This window comes from Capra hircus, chromosome 7 (assembly GCF_001704415.2).
Source record: "Capra hircus breed San Clemente chromosome 7, ASM170441v1, whole genome shotgun sequence".
Classification (NCBI taxonomy): domain Eukaryota; kingdom Metazoa; phylum Chordata; class Mammalia; order Artiodactyla; family Bovidae; genus Capra; species Capra hircus.
The window spans coordinates 60799317-60818945 of record NC_030814.1 but is presented as its reverse complement, the minus strand read 5'-3'; the positions used below and the strand labels follow the sequence as shown (position 1 = coordinate 60818945).

At 44.2% G+C, this 19629-nt stretch overlaps 1 protein-coding gene across 1 annotated transcript; it reads right to left on the bottom strand.

Annotated features, from left to right (window-relative positions):
* On the bottom strand, positions 645-19055 carry GFRA3 (GDNF family receptor alpha 3). Its single transcript, XM_005682988.3, has 8 exons — positions 18782-19055; positions 10139-10426; positions 6389-6481; positions 4783-5095; positions 2479-2582; positions 2178-2312; positions 1676-1764; positions 645-1463 (listed from the first exon to the last, which is right to left on the bottom strand). The coding sequence occupies exons 1-8, from the start codon at positions 18852-18854 to the stop codon at positions 1374-1376; spliced, it is 1185 nt and encodes a 394-aa protein (XP_005683045.1). The 5' UTR covers positions 18855-19055; the 3' UTR covers positions 645-1373.

Below are 19629 nucleotides of genomic sequence, written 5' to 3'. Positions count from 1 at the left end.
ACCCCACTGAAGTGTACAGGATGGCAGGTTGGCTGGGCATTTCCTGGGACAGGGGTATGTGGATACAAGAATGTTTAGAGAGTGGCTTCCCTATGCCACCCATTGCTCTGGCAGCTCTTCTGCACATACTACCCCCAGTCACCTCCTCGCTGCCTTAAAACTTGGCTCAGAGAAAAATGTGAAGACAAACAAATATCCATCAATACAGAACTGTTAAATAAACTATGTATGTAGGAATATGCATTCATACAAGTCCATGTCACGCAGCTGATGAAAAGGATGATGTATTTCAAGCTCTTCTCATGGATGTTGAAAGGGGTCTGTGACTTATACTTTGACAGGCAGTGCCTGATCTTACTTACAAAGTATTATACATACCTATAGGTTCTCACGTGCACAGATGTACAGGGAGTAGCAGATCCTAGGCAGCAGCTGGGACTAGCACCTGGTCCACAGCCTCACATACGTTACTTTTCTTCCAACTCCATGTCAAGTGCACAGGGAGGCTGAGAAACTTGCCCAGGGGTCACATAGAACCTGGTGGCAGGGTCACTGTGTCTCTTAGATAACCTGGCCTGTGCTCTTGGGTCTGTAACACCCCTCATTCTATATAAATTCACAATGTGGGACAATGGGAAAACAGAAAAGTTTTAAGTCAAAATGTTTAATCATAATCCAAGAGGCTAAGGGGACTCTAGGACAGTAGCAGGAAGAAAGCAAGGCCCAAATGCTCCAGCTCCCGATGCTCAAGTGTTGTGTAGGATATTGGGGCAGGGCTGGCAGTAGGTTCCCATCCCCCACTCAGAGGAGAAATCAAGGGATAGATAGGAGTCTTCCTCCAGCTTTCCTTACCATGAGGAATGTCTTTCCAGGTCACTTCAGAACACCCAACTCTGCCTACCTGGAGAATGCAGAGAGTGTGACTGGTTTGTTAGAGCCTGAGTGATCCTGGATGGGCAGGAGAAAGAAATAAGGAGAGAACCCGGGAGAGCTGGATACCACCAGATGATACGCTGAAGTCCTAAGAAGGGGCAGCCTGAGAAGAAGTGAAGGGAATGACCCTGGCAGTCCAGTGGTTAGGACTCTGAGTGCTCACTGGGAGGGTCTAGCTTCAATCCCTGGTTGGGGAACTAAAATCCCACAAGCCGTGTGGTACAGCCAAACAACAACAAGAAAATAAAAAAAGAAGTGAAGGGCATGAGAACTCGGCTAGTCAGCTTCTACCATGACCTCATCTGGAGTTGACTGGACATAGGTCAGGGTTGCCACGTGGTAGACTGAACCTCCTTCCTGATGCTGTTCCTTCCTCACCCATTGCAGGCAGCAGGTCAACTGGTGTGGTAGAAGGGAAGAGGGCCCCTGAGGAAGTCCAGCTACCAGAGGCTCAAGAGCAGAATCAAGGTAAGAGTACAGGAGAAAAGAGTGGGCACCCAAGGCTGTGGCCTCAGAGCAGGGTTTTTGTTCTGTGGAAAAAATGAAATGGAGTCAGCTCCACCCTTTGCACCACCTCAGCTTCCATCAAGGCCTGTTCCCCTCCCCTGAGGTGTCCATTAGAGGCCTACAGTCCTCATGACCAAAAGGAACTCACACCACCCCCAGTCTCTTGTCCCCCTTGTCTGGGTTTCCCCCGATGGTCCAGAAAAGGCAGGAGGGGGTATAACAGAGGAGCCCCTACCTGGCGTTCCATCACTGAAAAGGTAGAGGCTGCCCAGTCCTGGGAGAAGAGTTGGCTGTGAAAACGCATCTTAGCTGAAATGGCCTCCACTGAGGAGAGAAGGAAGACAGAGAGCAGGCAGATGTTGGAGATTTCTTAAGCTCCAAAAGAAGGAAAGGAAATGTCTCAGGGATCCTGGCATATATGAGGGTGGGTGTGTGGCAGGTGGGAATGGGATATTATCTCACTCTGCTTGCTATTCCTTGAGTTGAAGAGTGTCCCCGGGGCTCAGACAGGTGAAGAGGCAGCTTGGCAGGGGCAGGAGGGTGGTCATTTATGGAATGGGAGAAGGCAGAAAGGCCCAGGCTGGGGAGATGTAAGCCTATGCTAAGGGCTGAGGAGGGGGTTGCTCCATCTGCAGGAGATGGATGGAACCAGTTTGGACCACAGAGCTGACCCCTTCACTCTCCTGGGGTCAAGCTGAACCAGCCACAGGGGCTGGGAGCAGATGGCAAGCACTCACTAAGGCAGGGGTTGTGGGAGAAGGACTCTTCCAGCCGCTCACACTCCTCTTGCAGATTGCCACTGCCTCGGCAGGTGCAGCTTAAGGCAACACTGGCATTGATATTGCTGACAAAATTGGGAGTCAAAGCAGTCCCTATGGGGTGAAGAGAAGATTATCGGTGACTAAGCCAACCCCGCCTTCAGCTCCCATCCGTCTCCCACCTGTTTCAGGACCACTCCATCTGGGTTCAGCTTGAGAGCATTTTCACCCACCAGGCTGGCCAACCTGTTGGTTCCCTACCCACGTCCCCCAGCCTCACCAATCAGCCCCATGTATGCTCGCAGACATCTGGACTCCTCTGTTGCACAGGTCCCTAGGATGTCCATGGAATGGCAGTGGGTCTGAAAATCTGCCAGACGTGATCTGGAAAAAAGGAAATTTCAAGAGTCCCTGTTGACGGTCTGGCCTGCAGCCATCAACTTGCTGCCCCTTTAGCTGACGTGCCTATCTTCATGCCAAATCATCCTCTGCCTCTCAGAGCCTGAGCCATGGCCTCCTCCTGAGTGAGACCTGCTCCTGTCACAGTCAAATATACTATCACCCCAGTCTCCACAGCATATCACTTTTAACTTGGGCTCCAAAATCTCTAATTATGAGACCTCAGGCAGTTCCTTTAACCTCAGTTTCCTTGACAGTAAATAGAGACAAAAATAGCACTACCTTGTGGTTTTTTGTGAGGATGGAGTAAGAGCATTAAATGTACAGCATTTATTAGGTCCTGGTATACAGTGAGTATTCAGTAAATGTTAGATATTATTATTTTAACACTCATCCTACAATAGGTAAAGCTGGTTATCTTTAGGCAATGGAATTATGAATATATTTTTCTATATATATGTGCAGTTTTCCTTACATTTTGCCTTGTGTTAGATCAGTGGTTTACTTCTCTGTCATCCCCATTCAACTGCAAACTCCTTGAAGGGAGGGACAATATCTTAGTCATCTAGCCCAGCACTTGTTGTGTGATTGTGATAGTAATAGTAACAGCTACCAGCATAACAACAGGCAGCATAGCAGAGCCTTTAGGAGCAGACTCTAGGCCAGACTTCTTTCATTCTAAACTTCATTAACAAACCTGACTTACTATCTAGGGGTGAATTTGAGTAAGCTATTTATCCTTTCTCTGCTGTGGTTTTTTCATTTGTAAACTGAGGATGATAAAAATAATAATAATAACAACAATCTTACAGAGTTCTTGTGAATTTTAGAAGAGTTACTAGATGTTAAGTACTTAAAACAGTACTTAGCCCATAGTAATTACTAAGTGTTAATATTATGTTAACTAAGAGCTTTTATTATGTAATTTCTTACAGAAGAGGAAGTGGGACTCAAGAGAGGTGACTTGCCCAAGGTTACAGAGAACTAAGTGGTAGAACCAAGCTGCAACACAAAGTTGGTGTGACTCTCACTGTCAACAAATATCACTTGAAAGGATGATAACTTCAATCTGATGAATGTTTGCGTGAGAAGGTCAAAGTAAGCCAGATTAAAATTTTGCTTAAATTTTGATCAGACACCTTACAATTCTTCATGTTCTTTGATTTGGTAATGACATTTGTAGCAACACAACCTAAGCAATAATTAGATTTGTGCACAAAGATGAATGATTAACAGTAATATTTATTGCAGCATTATTTATAGCAATAAAGAAAGCAACCTAAATATCTATAAATAGAGAAATTATTAAATAAAATATGGGGCATCTATAAGGTGAAATACAATGTACACAGTTTAAAAGTAAGTTGTTAAAGAACAGTAAATGACAAAATAAGCACCATCATTTACTGAGTGCTTACTTAACTGCACCAGTAAGCTAACTCTCTACATAAATTATGTAATTTAACTCTCACCAGAATCCCTAGAGGTCTGCATTATTATCCCAGTTTTTACAGAGGAGTAAGTGGAACCTCAGAGAAGGCAATGGCAACCCACTTCAGTACTCTTGCCTGGAGAATCCCATGGACGAAGGAGCCTGCTAGGCTGCCTGCCGTCTACGGGGTCGCACAGAGTCGGACACGACTGAAGCGACTTAGCAGCAAGTGGAACCTTGGGTTAAGTGACAGAATTTTAAGTTAAGTGATAGATGCAAGGTCACACAGACAAGGATTTAAATTCACATATGTCTGACTTCAGAGCTTGTCTTCATCTCTATTCCATACTGCTTCCATCGGAAAATGCTCACGAGATATGTACCATAAGTGGAAGAAAAGCAAGACAAATATACTCTCAAAATGTCTGATTTTGTTTATCTATAGAGAAGAAAGATGGGAAGGAAATGCTCTCCAAAGTACGTTAGATTAACTCCAGGTGATGGGTTTGGGGTGATATTTTAAGACATTTTTATATTTTCTAAGGTCTTTATACCTTGTGTGTGTGTGTGTGTGTGTATACACACACACACACATTTAACCCTAGAAAAGAGTTTCAAAAGGTATCGAGAGTAGCTACGTGGTGAAGTCAGTCCAGAATCCCTGGGCTAGGTTAGATTCAACCCTGCCCAGGAAGAAGCCCAAAGGAGTGGCACCCACCCCATTCACTAAAGCCCAGCATATAGCACCCGCACCTGCACAGCGGGTCGGATACGCAGACGTGCCGAAGCTCCAGGCAGTTGGGGGCCTCCGGGGGCAGCGCGCAGCTGGGGGCGATGGTGTTGCGCCGGCGCTGCCCGCAGCCCTGATCGGTAGGCGCGCACGGGCACAGCAGCAGGCCCTGCGAGTGAGGCTCTGAGGCCTTCTCGAAGAAGGCGCGCAGCTGCCTTTGGCAAGTGTGGCGCTGGCAGCGGGACCCAGAGCACGCCTCCCCGTACGCCTTGCGCAGCCGGTCACACTTGTCATTGAGAGTACACAGCATGGCGAACTTGAGGCAAAGGTCCGAGTCTGGGGGGAGAGGGGAAGCAAGTCAGCAGTCCTCTTCACAGACCTGCAGCCCAGCCTCTGATTTATCAAGGGCGGTAGTGGGAGGGCATGACCGTCAGGGAGGACTGCCCTGAAAAAGGCCTTGCCCTCTAGCCTCAAACAACACTGGTATTCATGAGCCTCCCCAATCCTGCTCCTCTGCTTGCCTAGGTTTTTTTGTTTTGTTTTGTTTGCTTTTAAGCCACATACATCTAACCAAATCCTTTTCACAATCCTATGCAATGAGTGAGATCCCGTGGTGGAAACTGTAACCAAGAGGCCCTACAACATTCTAAAGTACTTTCTGGGAAATTCCCTGGAAGTCCAGCAGTTAGGACGCCAGTCTTTCACTTCTGAGGGGTTCCATCCTTGGTGGGGGAACTAGGATCCCACAATCCTCCTGGTGTGGAAAAGCATGCTTTCTGAACTGTCCGCAACAGATGCAACCAAATTCTACTTAGGATTTTGATTCTGTATCTGTACTCTGTCCATCTTTCTTTGATTGATGCATGCATAAAAAAAACCCATACTCTGAGTCTTGGGAAATCATGGTGATATTTCTATTAACAGAATATTTCAGCAGTCAGAACAATGAAGTAACTGGAATAGGTTATTCCCAGATTCCTTGTAACCTAGAGCTTCTAATATAGAAATTTCTATACTTTTCTCTCAAAATTCTAATATGAAGGACTGTACAACAAATCTCACGTCTCTCTCAAAAAGAGAGTGCATGTGTGTCTTCCTCTCCAATTAACACAACAGCCTCACTTTCTTGAAAAACATGCATCATAGTCCTTGCCAGACAGATGGCTCCCCACCCTGAATCACTCCTGAGGAGTCACACTCTCTCTCACCATTCCCTGCCCAACACCTCGCCCATCCCATTAGAATGGTTGAAAACAAGCAATTTCCTGGTCTTCAGGGACCACAAGCTACTTTCCTGGCTGCCTCAAATTAGGGTAAATACTCCATTTCAGCACATTTTTTCCCTGGAACTGCTGCCACTCCCTTCTAACCCTTTGTAGTGATCCACCCTTTGGAAGCTAGAAGCTCTAACAGGCTCTCTTCGATTATCTCCTTAATAACTATTGCTTTTTGTTGATTTGTGAGACTAGATTATGCCCCATAGCTCAGACTCTCACCATGACAGGGCTTCTTTAGTCACCTGGCAGTCTAGAACTCTCCCCTCTTATTACCCAGCTGTGTTCCCCACTAGCCACCCTTCCCGCAGGGTCCAGGCCCTCCCATACTCCAGCCCCAGCTGGCCCTGCACACCTGGTATGAGCATGTTCAGTTTGCTGAGATTCATTTTCCAGGGTTTTCTGGTCACTGTGTCTTCATAGGGAGAGACATCCAGCTCATAGTCACCTAGAGACAAGGTAGGATGCATCAGAATCCTGAGGACTGGGCTGGGATGAGAGTAGGAGAGGCTGAAGCTCCTGGGGAAAAGGCAAAGGCACAATCTCTACCCAACTAGCTGCATCCTGGGCGGAAGAGAGGAAAAAAAACAGGGCCATTAAGGTACAGGCTAGGCTTGATGAATAAACTGGGTTTAATGGTAAGAATAATAAAGCTACTGTTTGTTGTGCACACTGTATACTGGGTACTATGGTATTATATATATAAATATGCTATATATTTATATATATACAATTTCACTTAGTCTTCATAGAAGTCTTTGGGTAGGTAAAAGGAAACTGAGGATAAAAGAGGTTTAATTCACTTGCTCAGGCTCACATAAGCTAATAAGTGGAGCCGGGATTTGAAATCTGGATTATCTGATTCCAGAGTCTCCACTCTTAACTACTATACATATCGCCTGTGGGTATGTAAACAAGTAAAGGGATTCAGTCTTGTTTGCTCTTGCAATTGGGGAAGGGGCCATGGTGAACTCTGTTCCAGGACCAACCACTTGGCTATGGAGATTTATCACACACTGAGGTGATGGAAACGTGACCAGGCCCAGAATGAAACTGACTGAGAAAAGCAGAGAAGGGAGAGACAATGATTTCAAAGGAAACACATCTCTTTCAGATGCCCTCATGGGGCTGTGGGCTCCTGAAAGAGATGTACAGGATCTTATAAAATCACTGCATACACAACATTGTTAACCAACCGTACCTCAATTAAAAAAAAATCACTGCACAGCTCATACACAAGGTGCTTAATAAATGCTGGTTAAAAGCTATTGTTTAAAGACAGAGGTGAGCTTGCAGGGACATTCTGTGAGTATGTCTTCAGTAGAGAAGGGATATGGATAGTATCAAGCAAATTGGAAAGGATGATTTGAATGCCTGGGGAGACCTGGGAGCTCCCAAGGGAAAAGAGTGGGAAGGCAAGAGGATTTAGGGAGAGGGTTCAGGTGAAGCTCTAGAAGTGAGATGATTAGGATGAGGAGAGGAAGTTAGGGAACAAGGAGAGTGGTACATTATATTACTGTTTCCAGTTGCTTGCTGGAGGATGATTATATATCCTTACCTGTTGCCATGTTCTAGGCCCCCTAGGAGAGTACTGTACTTTCCCACCCTACTGTAAGGTTTGGCTATGTGACTTGCCTTGGTCTGTGGATTGTGAGCTTCAGAGACTTAATCACCTCTAAGAAGAATTTTTAATAACTACCACGTGGTCCTGCTGTGGTTCTTTTCCACCTACCATCCTGGATCCTCAATGAAGAAGACAGGCGGAGCAAAAACAAAGCCAACTCATGGAAGCCCATGGCAGATGTGTGTAACATGAACAAAAGTTACATTTTTGTTGGTGAAAGCCAAGGATTTTGCGGTTGGTTGAATAATTTAGCAAACTCTTATTAAACATGTAATTGGTATCTAGAAGTGCAGTGCTGAAGTAACAAAATCTAAAATAAGCAGTATTAGCTTTGGAACTGGTCAGTGAATATGCTGTTATTGGGGGCTGGCAGCTCTCATTATGCAGTGGCACAATGTTTGGTAAAATTGTTGCCTGCAATAACTTGGAAGGAAGATGATGTACCAGTGAGCTTGTGCTTTAAGAGGAAGAAGCTAAGAAAAGGAAGATTACTAGTATGTCGTGAATGCTCATATTTGGCCAGGTACCACAAGAAAGATAAAAGCTTAGAGAACTGACCAGTTTACCAATAAGGAGCAAACAGAGAAGAAAGAATATGGAAATTCTAAGACTTGCAGGATTAAGAAATGCAACTGCTTCTCATATTCTAATGGTAAAAGATAAAACTGAAAAGTGCTTTGAGTAATAAGCTCAATTACAACTCAGCCTTGGGGCAAAGACAAATTCAAGTTCGTGGCTATCATGCCCTTTGTGGAGATCGCATCCATTAAGACAGTATCCAATAAATCCTGCCAGTTGGACAAATATGCTCAGGGAAAAAAGACTGAGACAGTGGCTCAGGCACAGAAGTTTGATAAGGGCAAGGTACCTCTAATTAGGTCTGGAAAGAGATGTATGTCTTGAAAAGGATTATAGGAACAGCTACTGGCACACGAGGTGACAGAAATCAAAAGATATAAAACACAATTATGTATTGAGAGAGTTGTACTGCTAAGAGCCACCAGACTGGATTAAAAGAGACTCTGACTATTTGAGACTTAAGATGCTCCAACATTCCTCAACTAAGAAGCAAGCAGAGAATGCTATTCAGTCCCTAAGGAGGTCATAGTCTCCAATGCCCTTTTCAGATGTAGCCCAAGAAAATAATGGAAAAGAAAGGACGTCCCAGAGGGCTGAGAAACTCCTGGGCTTTTGCTCCCCAATGAACAAAAGCAGGGCCTTATTAAAGAGCAATTCCTACTCCCAGGGAATATAGCCCTTGCATCAGTTGTGTGGCAGGACTTCAGAATTGCTATGAATCAACGTCTGCTGTGTGCTTCCCATTATTCCTCTTTCTGAGTTTGTTGTGCCTCTCCTGTCCCTGTTTACTACATATTGAGTATATATGGGAAGCAGATGACTTTTTAGTATATAGGTTTCTAGATTAAGAGGAACCACACATTCAGACATTATACAGAAATTGCCACAAGATAATATCCAAGTCGGGGATCTTGGAGTCTGACGTTCTGCTTAAATAGAATACTTAGGCACCTTCCTTGGATAGTGAGTAGTTATATTTTGCTTGTGGAAGGTAGGGAAATGAATGTTTTGACCAAGTGATGAACTACAGTAGATTGCAGTACTGTTTCTACTTATTTTTACCCTTCCTGTAAGACTACACATCCTCATTTATTGCCATGAGATTTTTAGAGTCCCCTGGGAGAGGACATCAGGTTTGACCGTGTGATCTGCTTGTCAATGGAATGTGAGAAGTATTTCATGTGATGTCTGAGCAGAAACTTTTAAAGGCATCGAATGATTCTGCCAGTGCTCATTTCCCTCTGCCATCAGAAAGGAACATCCCAGGTAGAGGCTGAACTGGATCCCAGAACGAAAAGGACACATGGCACAGACAAGACAAAACCTGAGTAAGAACTTAACCTTTGTTTTACAAGACCCCATTTCATTATTGCGGCATAGTCCAGTAAAATTGACTATATAAAAAGGGATCTTTAGAGTCAGAGGAAGCTCCTCTTTGGTCTTCCAGTGCCCTTTGTCTTTTACCATCTCTTGTCTGGTTAATGAGTATCCTCTCTGTTAAAGGCTGCACCAGGACACAGCCTCCCAGCCTCTCTGAACCTATGGATTATCTTGTATTTGTATGTTATATTTATGGGTTTAGACCATTTCCCTCCACTTCCTCTCCATATCCATCTGTTTCAGGAGTTCCCATGTTGGGCCTTAGCCTGGTTCAGAGATCTTCCAAGAGGCAGCCACATGTTTCCAGGTAAAAGAAGGGGAAGTAGTGGGAAGGGAGGGCAGTATTCTGGGACCCAAAAGGATACAGCCAATTGCTCCTTGCATTTCTTACCGATGTCAAATGCAGAGTTTCATTATCATCCCTGTCAGAATCTACTATGTGGCCCATATCCAACAGGATTAAAAATCAACTCCCAAGAGCCATCTTCCCTAGCTTAGCCCACTCTAGGATGGGAGCCTCACCAAGGCTGCGGGCAGGATGAATGGTCCAGTAGATGTTCAGGCAGGTAGCTTGGTTCTTCATGCGCCGATGGCATGTACAGCTCATCAGAGAGCTATTCCTGAGTTGCTGTGCTGCCTCCATGCAGTCCTCAGGGACCAAAGGCTCCTCTGCAGGTGATGAGGTGCTTATACTTGAGGCACAGGAATTCAGGTAGTGGTAGGTAGCATTGCAAGTGGGATCGGCCTGGCACTTCCTCCTGGCCTGGATACAGCTGTTTGTGAGTCGGCCTTCTGTGGGGAGGTGGTCTCCTATGGAGGGAGAGAGGTCAAGAGAGGCTCACATAAGGTCAGACTAGCTGTCTGAGAAAACCGAGTCATAAGGTAGAATGAGGGGATTCTGGATGAAATCTTTAGCGGGAAAGTTTTGGGGTAGCACAGAGGCCTTTAGTGGGGAACAAGAAGTCCAGCAGGAGGGTCTGCCGTGGTCACAATCTGGACAGAAGAGATCAGGCTCAAGAAAGGGTAGAGGTTTGATAAAGAAAGGCTGCTCAGCCTCCTGGGAAGGGAAGGGGAACAACTGTTTGAAGCTGAGCCTGATGACCCTGCCAGGTACTGGGAAGAGGGCCCTGAGCAGAGTTATGCCATGAACAAGGCTAGCATCATAACCAGAGAGTTGAGAATGTACACGGGAGTGCTAAAGGACAGTTAGCAACAACTCTCAGTTTCCATTAAAAGTCACTTAAGGGAATTCCCTGGTAGTTCAGTGGTTAGGACTCAATGTTTTCATTGCTGAGGCCCGGGTCCAATCCCTGGTCAGGGAACTAAGATCCTGCAAACCTTGCAGCACAGCCAAAAAAAAAAAAAAGTCACTTAAAAATAACAGTGTAAACAAAATTAAAAACTTAAAAAATATATATAATAAAAACCCTTATAGTGGGAACTTGCTGGGATTGGGGTAGGGCACTTTTACTGATTCTGTTACTTACTCAAGAATATCATGGTTGGTTATAGGTCAGCCCGGGAGAAAGGCCCTGAGCTCTAGGCCTTAGGGTCCCTGTCTAGTGGCAACAACACACCATCATCCCCCAGTTTTTCAAGGAAGGACATCTAGGAGTCATTCTAAATTCTTTTCTTTCCTTCACATCCTATGTTCAATCCAGCAAATCCTGTCAATTTCACTACATATCTGGAACCTCTCCATTTCTCTCCATATCTATCTCTCCTTCCTTAGCTCAGTTCAGTTCAGTCGCTCAGTTGTGTCCGACTCTCTGCGACCCCATGAATCACAGCACACCAGGACTCCCTGTCCATCACCAACTCCCGGAGTTCACTCAGACTCATGTCCATCGAGTCAGTGATGCCATCCAGCCATCTCATCCTCTGTCATCCCCTTCTCCTCCTGCCCCCAATCCCTCCCAGCATCACTTTTCCAATGAGTCAACTCTTCGCATGAGGTGGCCAAAGTACTGGAGTTTCAGCTTTAGCATCATTTCTTCCAAAGAACACCCAGGGCTGATCTCCTTGCAGTCCAAGGGACTCTCAAGAGTCTTCTCCAACACCACAGTTCAAAAGCATCAATTCTTCAGCACTCAGCTTTCTTCACATTCCACCTCTCACATCCATATGTGACTACTAGAAAAACAATAGCCTTGACTAGATGGACCTTTGTTGGCAAAGTTATGTCTCTGCTTTTGAATATGCTATCTAGGTTGGTCATAACTTTCCTTCCAAGGAGTAAGCGTCCACCATCAATTCCTGTCTGAACTACGTGAGAGTCCTTATTGGTCTCCATGATTCCATCTTCGAAATTCATTCTTCCTTACCACTCAGCCATCTTTTTTGTTTTCCAGCTTTATCGAGATATGATTGACATACAACACTTTTTAAGTTTTAGATGTACAACATGATCATTTGATACATGTATATACTGTAAAATGTTACCACAATTGGTTAACAAATCTTTCACTTCACATAATTACCATTTTCTGTTGTTGCATCCATCCTTTTTAATAAACTATTTTAGGTTGTGAAACATTTTCATTGAAGTAAAATTCATGTCTGGTGATCATTCTGAGATGTATAGAAATAGCAAATCACTATATTGTTCACTAGGAACATAGCATTGTAAGTCAATTATACTTCAAAAACAAACAATCTCATAGGAAAAGAAATCAGATTTGCAGCTACCAGAGGCAGAGGGTGGGAAGGAAGAACTGGATGAAGGTAGTCAAAAGATGCAAACTATTTAGAAAAAAGAGAGAGAGAGAAGAATCATGCAACATAAAATCAATCATCTTAAAGGGCACAAGTAAATGGCATTTAGTATATTCACAGTGTTGTACAACCATCACCTCATTTCCAATTCATAAATCCAATTCATTTTCATCACCCCAACAGGAAGCTCATACCCATTAAACAGTCACTCTCCATTCTCACTTCCCCCTGGTAGTCAGCTGTCTCTACACACTTATCTATCCTACATGTTTCATGTAAATGGAACCATAAAATATATACTTTTGTATCTAGCGTCTTTCATCTAACATACTTTTTTTGACATTCACCCACACTGTGGTATATATCAGTGTTTCACTCTTTCTTATGAATAATATTTTATTGCATGGATACCATAATTTGTTTTGTTTATGTAAACATTAGCTGATGGACATTTGGGTAGTTTCCATCTTTGGCTTACTGTGAATAGTGCTATGTAAACATTTATGCACAGGTATTTGCTTGAACACCTGTATTCATTTTTCTTGGGTATTTCTCTAGAAGTGGAATTGCTAGGTCACATAATTCTATGTTTAACTTTCTGATGGGCCACTAGATTGTTTTCCACAGGAGCTGGTATCATTTTACATTCCTACTAGCAGTGCATGAGGGTGGTTCCAATTTCTCTACATACTTATTAACTCATGTTTTCTGTTTTTTATTGTTTTTACAGCCATCCTTATGGATGTAAGCTAGTATCTCATTGTGGTTTTCACTTGCATTTCCCTAATAACTAATGATATTGAGCATATTTTCATGTTTTTGTTAGTCATTTGTATATCATGTTTGCTAATAAAGTATAACATAGAAATATACATGAATCAAAAATGTATAGCTTAATGAATTTCTAAGTACATATACCTGTGTAACCAGATCCCCAGATAAAGAATCAGAACATTACTAGCATTCCAGAAGCTATCTGCCAGTCACTATCTTCCTAACAAAGCAAATACAACATCTTGATTTCTGACATTAGTAATTTGTTTTGCCTGTTTTTCAATCATACATGTGTTTTTGGTGTCTTGGCTCCTTTTGTTTAATATTAAGTTTCTGAAATTCACTCACGCTGTTAAGTATAGTTGCAAATAGCTTATTTTCATTGCTGCATAGCATTCCATTGTGTGAATATAACATAATTTTAATGCTAACTAGCATTATATGGGAGAAGACAATGGCACCCCACTCCAGTACTCTTGCCTGGAAAATCCCATGGATGGAGGAGCCTGGTAGGCTGCAGTCCATGGGGTCGCTAAGAGTCGGACACGACTGAGGGACTTCACTTTCACTTTTCACTTTCATGCATTGGAGAAGGAAATGGCAACCCACTCCAGTGTTCTTGCCTGGAGAATCCCAGGGATGGGGGAGCCAGGTGGGCTGCCGTCTATGGGGTCACACAGAGTCAGACATGACTGAAGCGACTTAGCAGTAGCAGCAGCATTATATGGGATCATCTCTTAACTGTTCTCTTGGCAAAACATCCTGGAATGCAAAGTAAAGTGGGCCTTAGAAAGCATCACTGAACAAAGCTAGTGGAGATGATGGAATTCCAGTTGAGCTACTTCACATCCTAAAAGATGATGCTGTGAAAGTGCTGCACTCAAATGCCAGCAAATTTGGAAAAGTCAGCAGTGGCCACAGGACCGGAAAAGGTCAGTTTTCATTCCAATCCCAAAGAATGGCAGTGCCAAAGAATGTTCAAACTACCAGACAGTTGCATTCATCTCACACGCTAGCAAAGTAATGCTCAAAATTCTCCAAGCTAGGCTTCAACAGTATGTGAACTGAGAACTTCAGATGTTCATGCTGGATTTAGAAAAGGCAGAGGAAATAGAGATCAAATGGCCAACATCTGTTGGAACACAGAAAAAGCAAGAGAGTTCCAGAAAAACATCTACTTCTGCTTTATTGACTATGATAAAGTCTTTGATTGTGTGGATCACAACAAACTGTGGAAAATTCTTCAAGAGAGGGAATACCAAACCACCTTACCTGCCTCCTGAGAAATCTGTATGCAGGTCAAGAAGCAACAGTTAGAACCAGACATGGAACAACAGACTGGTTCCGAATTGGGAAAGCAGTATGTCAAGGCTATATATTGTCACCCTGCTTATTTAACTTATATGCAGAGTACATCATGTGAAATACTGAACTGGATGAAGCATAGCTGGAATCAAGATTGCCGGGAGAAAGATCAATAACCTCAGATATGCAGATAACACCACCGTTATGACAGAAAGCAAAGAGGAACTAAAGAGCCTCTTGATGAAAGTGAAAAAGGAGAGTGAAAAAGCTGGCTTAAAACTCAACGTTCAAAAAACAAAGATCATGGCATCCAGTCCCATCACTTCATGGCAAATAGATGGGGAAACAATGGAAACAGTGAGAGACTTTATTTTCTTGGGCTCCAAAATCACTGCAGATGGTGACTGTAGCCATGAAAATTAAAAGATGCTTGATCCTTGGAAGAAAAGCTATGACCAACCCATACAGCATATTAAAAAGCAGAGACATTATGTTGCCAACAAAGGTCCGTTTAGTCAAAGCTATGGTTTTTCCTGTAGTCATGTATGGATGTGAGAGTTGGAGTATAAAGAAAGTTAAATGCCAAAGAATGGATGCTTTTGAACTGTGGTGTTGGAGAAGACTCTTGGGAGTCCCTTGGACTGCAAGCAGATCAAACTAGCCAATCATAAAGGAAATCAGTCCTGAATATTCATTGGAAGGACTGATGCTGAAGCTGAAACTCCAATACCTTGGCCACCTGATGCAAAAAACCAACACTGGAAAAGACCCTGATGCTGGACAAGACTGAAGGCAGAAGGAGAAGGGGATGACAGAGGATGAGATGGTTGGATGACATCATCGACTGGATGGACATGAGTTTGAGCAAACTCCAGGAGTTGGTGATGGACAGGGAAGTCTGGCATGTAGTCCATGAGGTCTCAAGAGTCAGACACGACTGAGTGATTGAACTGATCAACTTAAAAACTGTGTATCAGATCATCTAATTTCTCTGCTTAAATCCTTCCACCAGCTTCCATTGCACTTAGGTTAAGATGTAGTTTATGAACTCTGGTTTACAAAGCCTTGTAGAGATCTGGCCCTGCCCAACTCTCTAACCTTCCCTCCTAGCTCTTTCTTCCTCTCCCACTTCCCTACATCTGCACTGGCCTTCTTTCTGGTTGCCATTAAACGAGACAAGCTTGTGTCCACCTAACCTTTCTGTTTGGAATGCTCTTCCACCTGATCTTCACATGACTGGACCCTTCTGGTCATTCAGTGGCATCTCACAAAGGCTATCCCCAACCAACCAAAGTAAAATAGACCCCCAGCTACTCTAACATACTGTTACTCCAATTCTCTGCATAGTACTTATCACCATTTGATATATTTTTACTCCATTTAAAAATTTTCTTCCCAGCTAGATTTCCATGTCTATCTTATCACCACTCTGTTACCAGTGTTTAGAACAGTGCTTTTTCTTTGTAAGCTCCCACTAATATTTTAAAAATAACCAGATAACAGATATTTTATGAGCCACCCCAATAACTTATCTGAGCACCTTCTACTTATAATCAGAGTCCCAAAATTAGGAGGGGCCTCCAAGTTTAGTTAGTCCAACAGTCTCTTCCAATCATATAATAATCAATTAGATTACTTATTAAAATGTACATTTCTGAGCCCTAGCTCCAAACTACCAAACGAGAATCTCATGATAATGCCTGGGAATCTGAATTTTAGCAAATTCACTAGAGAGAATGATGCCCCTTAAAGTTTGACAATTGATGCCATATCCAATGTGCAAAAAAGGGCAGGGTGAGCAGTACTGGTTTTCCCTTTTGCTTCAGGCTCTAATATGCCTCAACATGGCATTGTTACTTTTCCTTTAAAATTTTGGTATTTTGTTCATTGTGGATTTTTTGGCATTTATTTTTACTTTTTGACATGTACACACTGCTATATTTATTTAGTCATTATTTATTTGTTTATTTTTGGCTGTGCTGGGTCTTCATTTTTGCATGCGGGCTTTCTCTAGTTGCAGAGATGGGGGTTACTCTCTTATTGCAGTATTTTGGCTTCTCATTGTGGTGGCTTCTCTTGTTGCAGAGCACAGGCTCGAGATGCACAGGCTTCAGTAGTTGTAGCATGCAGGCGCAGTAGTTGTGACTTGTCAGTTCTAGGGCATGTGGGCGTCAGTAGTTGTGGTACAGGGGCTTATTAGTTGTGGCTTGAGGGCCCTAGAGTGTGCAGGCTTCAGTAGTTGTAGCTCACAGGTTCAGTTGCTCTGTGGCATGTGGAATCTTCCTAAAGAATCAAACCCGTGTCACATGGATTGGCACGCAGATTCTTATCCACTGTACCACCAGAGAAGTCCTTAATTTTGACTTTTTAAAAAATTTATTTATTTGGCTGTACTGGGTCTTAGTTGCAGCTCATGGACTCTTCAATGTTTGCTGCAGCATGCAGGATTATAGCTGCAGCATGTGGGATCTAGTTCCCTAACCAGGGATCAAACCCGGTCCCCCTCCATTTGTAGCACGGAGTCTCAGCCACTGGACCACCACGGAAGTCCATAATTTTGATTTTTAAAAAGGGGATTGGACTAAACCAGAATTTCTCAATGCAGGGGATAAGAGAGAGAGAGGATGGGACCCTTTTAGGGACATATCAGAATTTCCAAAGGGAACCTGTGGTTCAAAAAGGCATGTTTGACAGGAATTCCCTGTAGTTCAGTGGTTAAAACTTTGTGCCTTTACTGCTGATGGCCCAAGTTCAATCCCTAATCAAGGAACTAGGATCTTGCATGGCCAAAACATGAACTAGGATCATGGCATGGCCAAAACAACAATGATAACAAACAAAAACAAAAAAGCATATATAACAATTTTATATGTGAAAGATGAACAAAAGGACTTTTGAAATTTCAAAATTTATTTAAGGAAGACATAAGATTTTTATCTTTATCAATAAAGGGACATGGATTTAAACAGTTTGAAAAATGCTGCATGTTTAAGATGTTACTTCTAGTAGGTACCCAGAAAGTGCTTGCTGAAAGAAATGTAGCAGGTTCAAGTCTCATTGCTTTAACTAGACTAAATATTAAATATTGAGTCATAATAATTTTCAAAAGTAAACCTCTCTAATTTCTTAGCTGATACAGTTCACCAAGTCTGAGCAGTGGTAGATGTGGGGGCATTGCAGCTCCACAAAAGAAGGTGCGGGTCATGTTAAATTTCATCACTAACAGAGGGTAACTTGTTCCACTAAATTGGTCATGATGAAGGTGTTGAAAATTTACCCGGATCCTGACATACAGCCATACTGTTAGGGTAGTGAAATTTCCTGGGCAGCTCAATCAGATCAGTGATGTCTTGTTGCTCTGATTTACTGACAAAGTCAGTCTGAACAGGTCAGTACTTTCCCTCCTTCCTTCCTTATCTGTCTCTCAGCCAAGATTGCACTTCTGCAGTCCTACTTTGTGGAAGAGGTCATGTGCAGATAAGTACCTGGTCTCTGCCTCATGAGTCCCTCCAGCCAGGCTCTGGACGGGAGCCCCACAGTGAGATTTCTTAGAGGAATGGCATAGTTCTAAAATCAGGCCTCGCACCATGTACTACACAAACACTTATTGTGGATCTATAACAGGGCAAGGCACTGTGCTGGGCAGCCTATACAAAAAGGCCACCTTACCCAATAGTGAGTTTTCTGCTCCAATTAAAATAATAATAAAGTACATCCTGAAGAGGGGGTTTGTTGATGGTGAGCAATATTCTCAACCACTCAGTAATGGTGTTGGCTATTTCTGGGCAGCAGTTTTCAACCCTAATTTGTGACAAGTCAGTTCTTTCTTTCTTTTTTGGGGGGTGAAAGTTCAGAGTCCTAACCACTGGACCACCAGGGAGTTCCCAGTGACAAGTTAGTTCTAACAAAAACTTCAATATTGTCATCTGTACCTAGTGGCCACTTTCCCAGTCTTTACACAGGGTGGAAGTCGTAAAGCCCATGTGGAGCAAAAGGCGTCCTGCTTCTGACTCTACCCGCCTCCTAGAAATGCTGTCTTGGTAGTGGCCTGGCTGCAGCTTGTTCCGTGATTGTATAGGAGCACATCAAAAGAGGGAAGAGGGGGAACCGGCAGCGAGGAGATGCCTGGGTGCCCTGGCCACGGTTGACACTCAATCTACAAGTTCAGACACTTGGACTAGGCGTAGAACCCAGCCCTTCCTGACACCCTAGGCTTCCTCTTCCAGTTCTCCAGGCTAGGACGGACGCCCGGCACCAGGCAGCAGTGTGGGGTCTGAGACCTCTTTGGGCTCTGGTGCCAGCACCCCACTTACTGTAACCACCAGCCCCATCCCCTCGCTCCCCAGCCGGGGCGGCTCCAACGACACTCACCAGCTCGGAGCAGCAGCGGCAGCAGGAGCAGGAGCGCAGGCGGCAAAGGTCGCGGGTTCCGCGGGCGCGCCATGGTGGGGTGCGCGCGCTAGCGGTCGGTCGACGTCGGGTGTTCTGCCTGCACCCAACTCAGCGTTACCCTCTCTCCTAGCACAGGAGCTCTGAGAACCGGGCTCCTCCACCGGCACCTCCCACCACTTCTCCCGCCCCTCCTCGCAGGGAGGGCGGAGCCGACACTCTCCCACCAGGGTCCCGGGCGCCGCCCTCCAACTCCAAAGCCAAGGGACGCACCACGCAGCCTCTCCTACTAGGCCTAGAGGGCTGCGGGGGTTGGGGCGAGCCAGGCAGGGTACGCGCCGTGGAGCAACCAAGTCATTGTAGGAGCTGCCACTGGAAACTCGCCATCTCGGGGGTCCAAATATTTGTGTTTTTTTTTAAAAAAAGCATCCTATCTCACTTTCCGGAATCCACTCTACCACCAAGAAATAACCACCCCAAATGAGATCTTGTAACAAACGCACGAGGGCACTTGCATTTCAAGTTTTGGGGGTTTTTTTCCCCTTAGAATTTGCACATCTCTGATATCATTTCCCCGCATCAGTATCTTCAGGGGTGGGATTCTGTTGTATTATTAATCCCAAGATTCTGCAGACAGGTGAAATGACCTTGCTGGGGACACACCTGGGGCCAGATCCCAGGACCTTTGCCAGACTAGACTCCTCCAAAATTCAGCCCCTTCAGTGTCATGAGGAAGGATGGAAGGATCAAACCTCCCTCAGACTAAACTGCAGAGATTTCCCTGGACGAAAGATCATTGAGAAAGGTGGTTGGAGAGATCATTTAGGAGC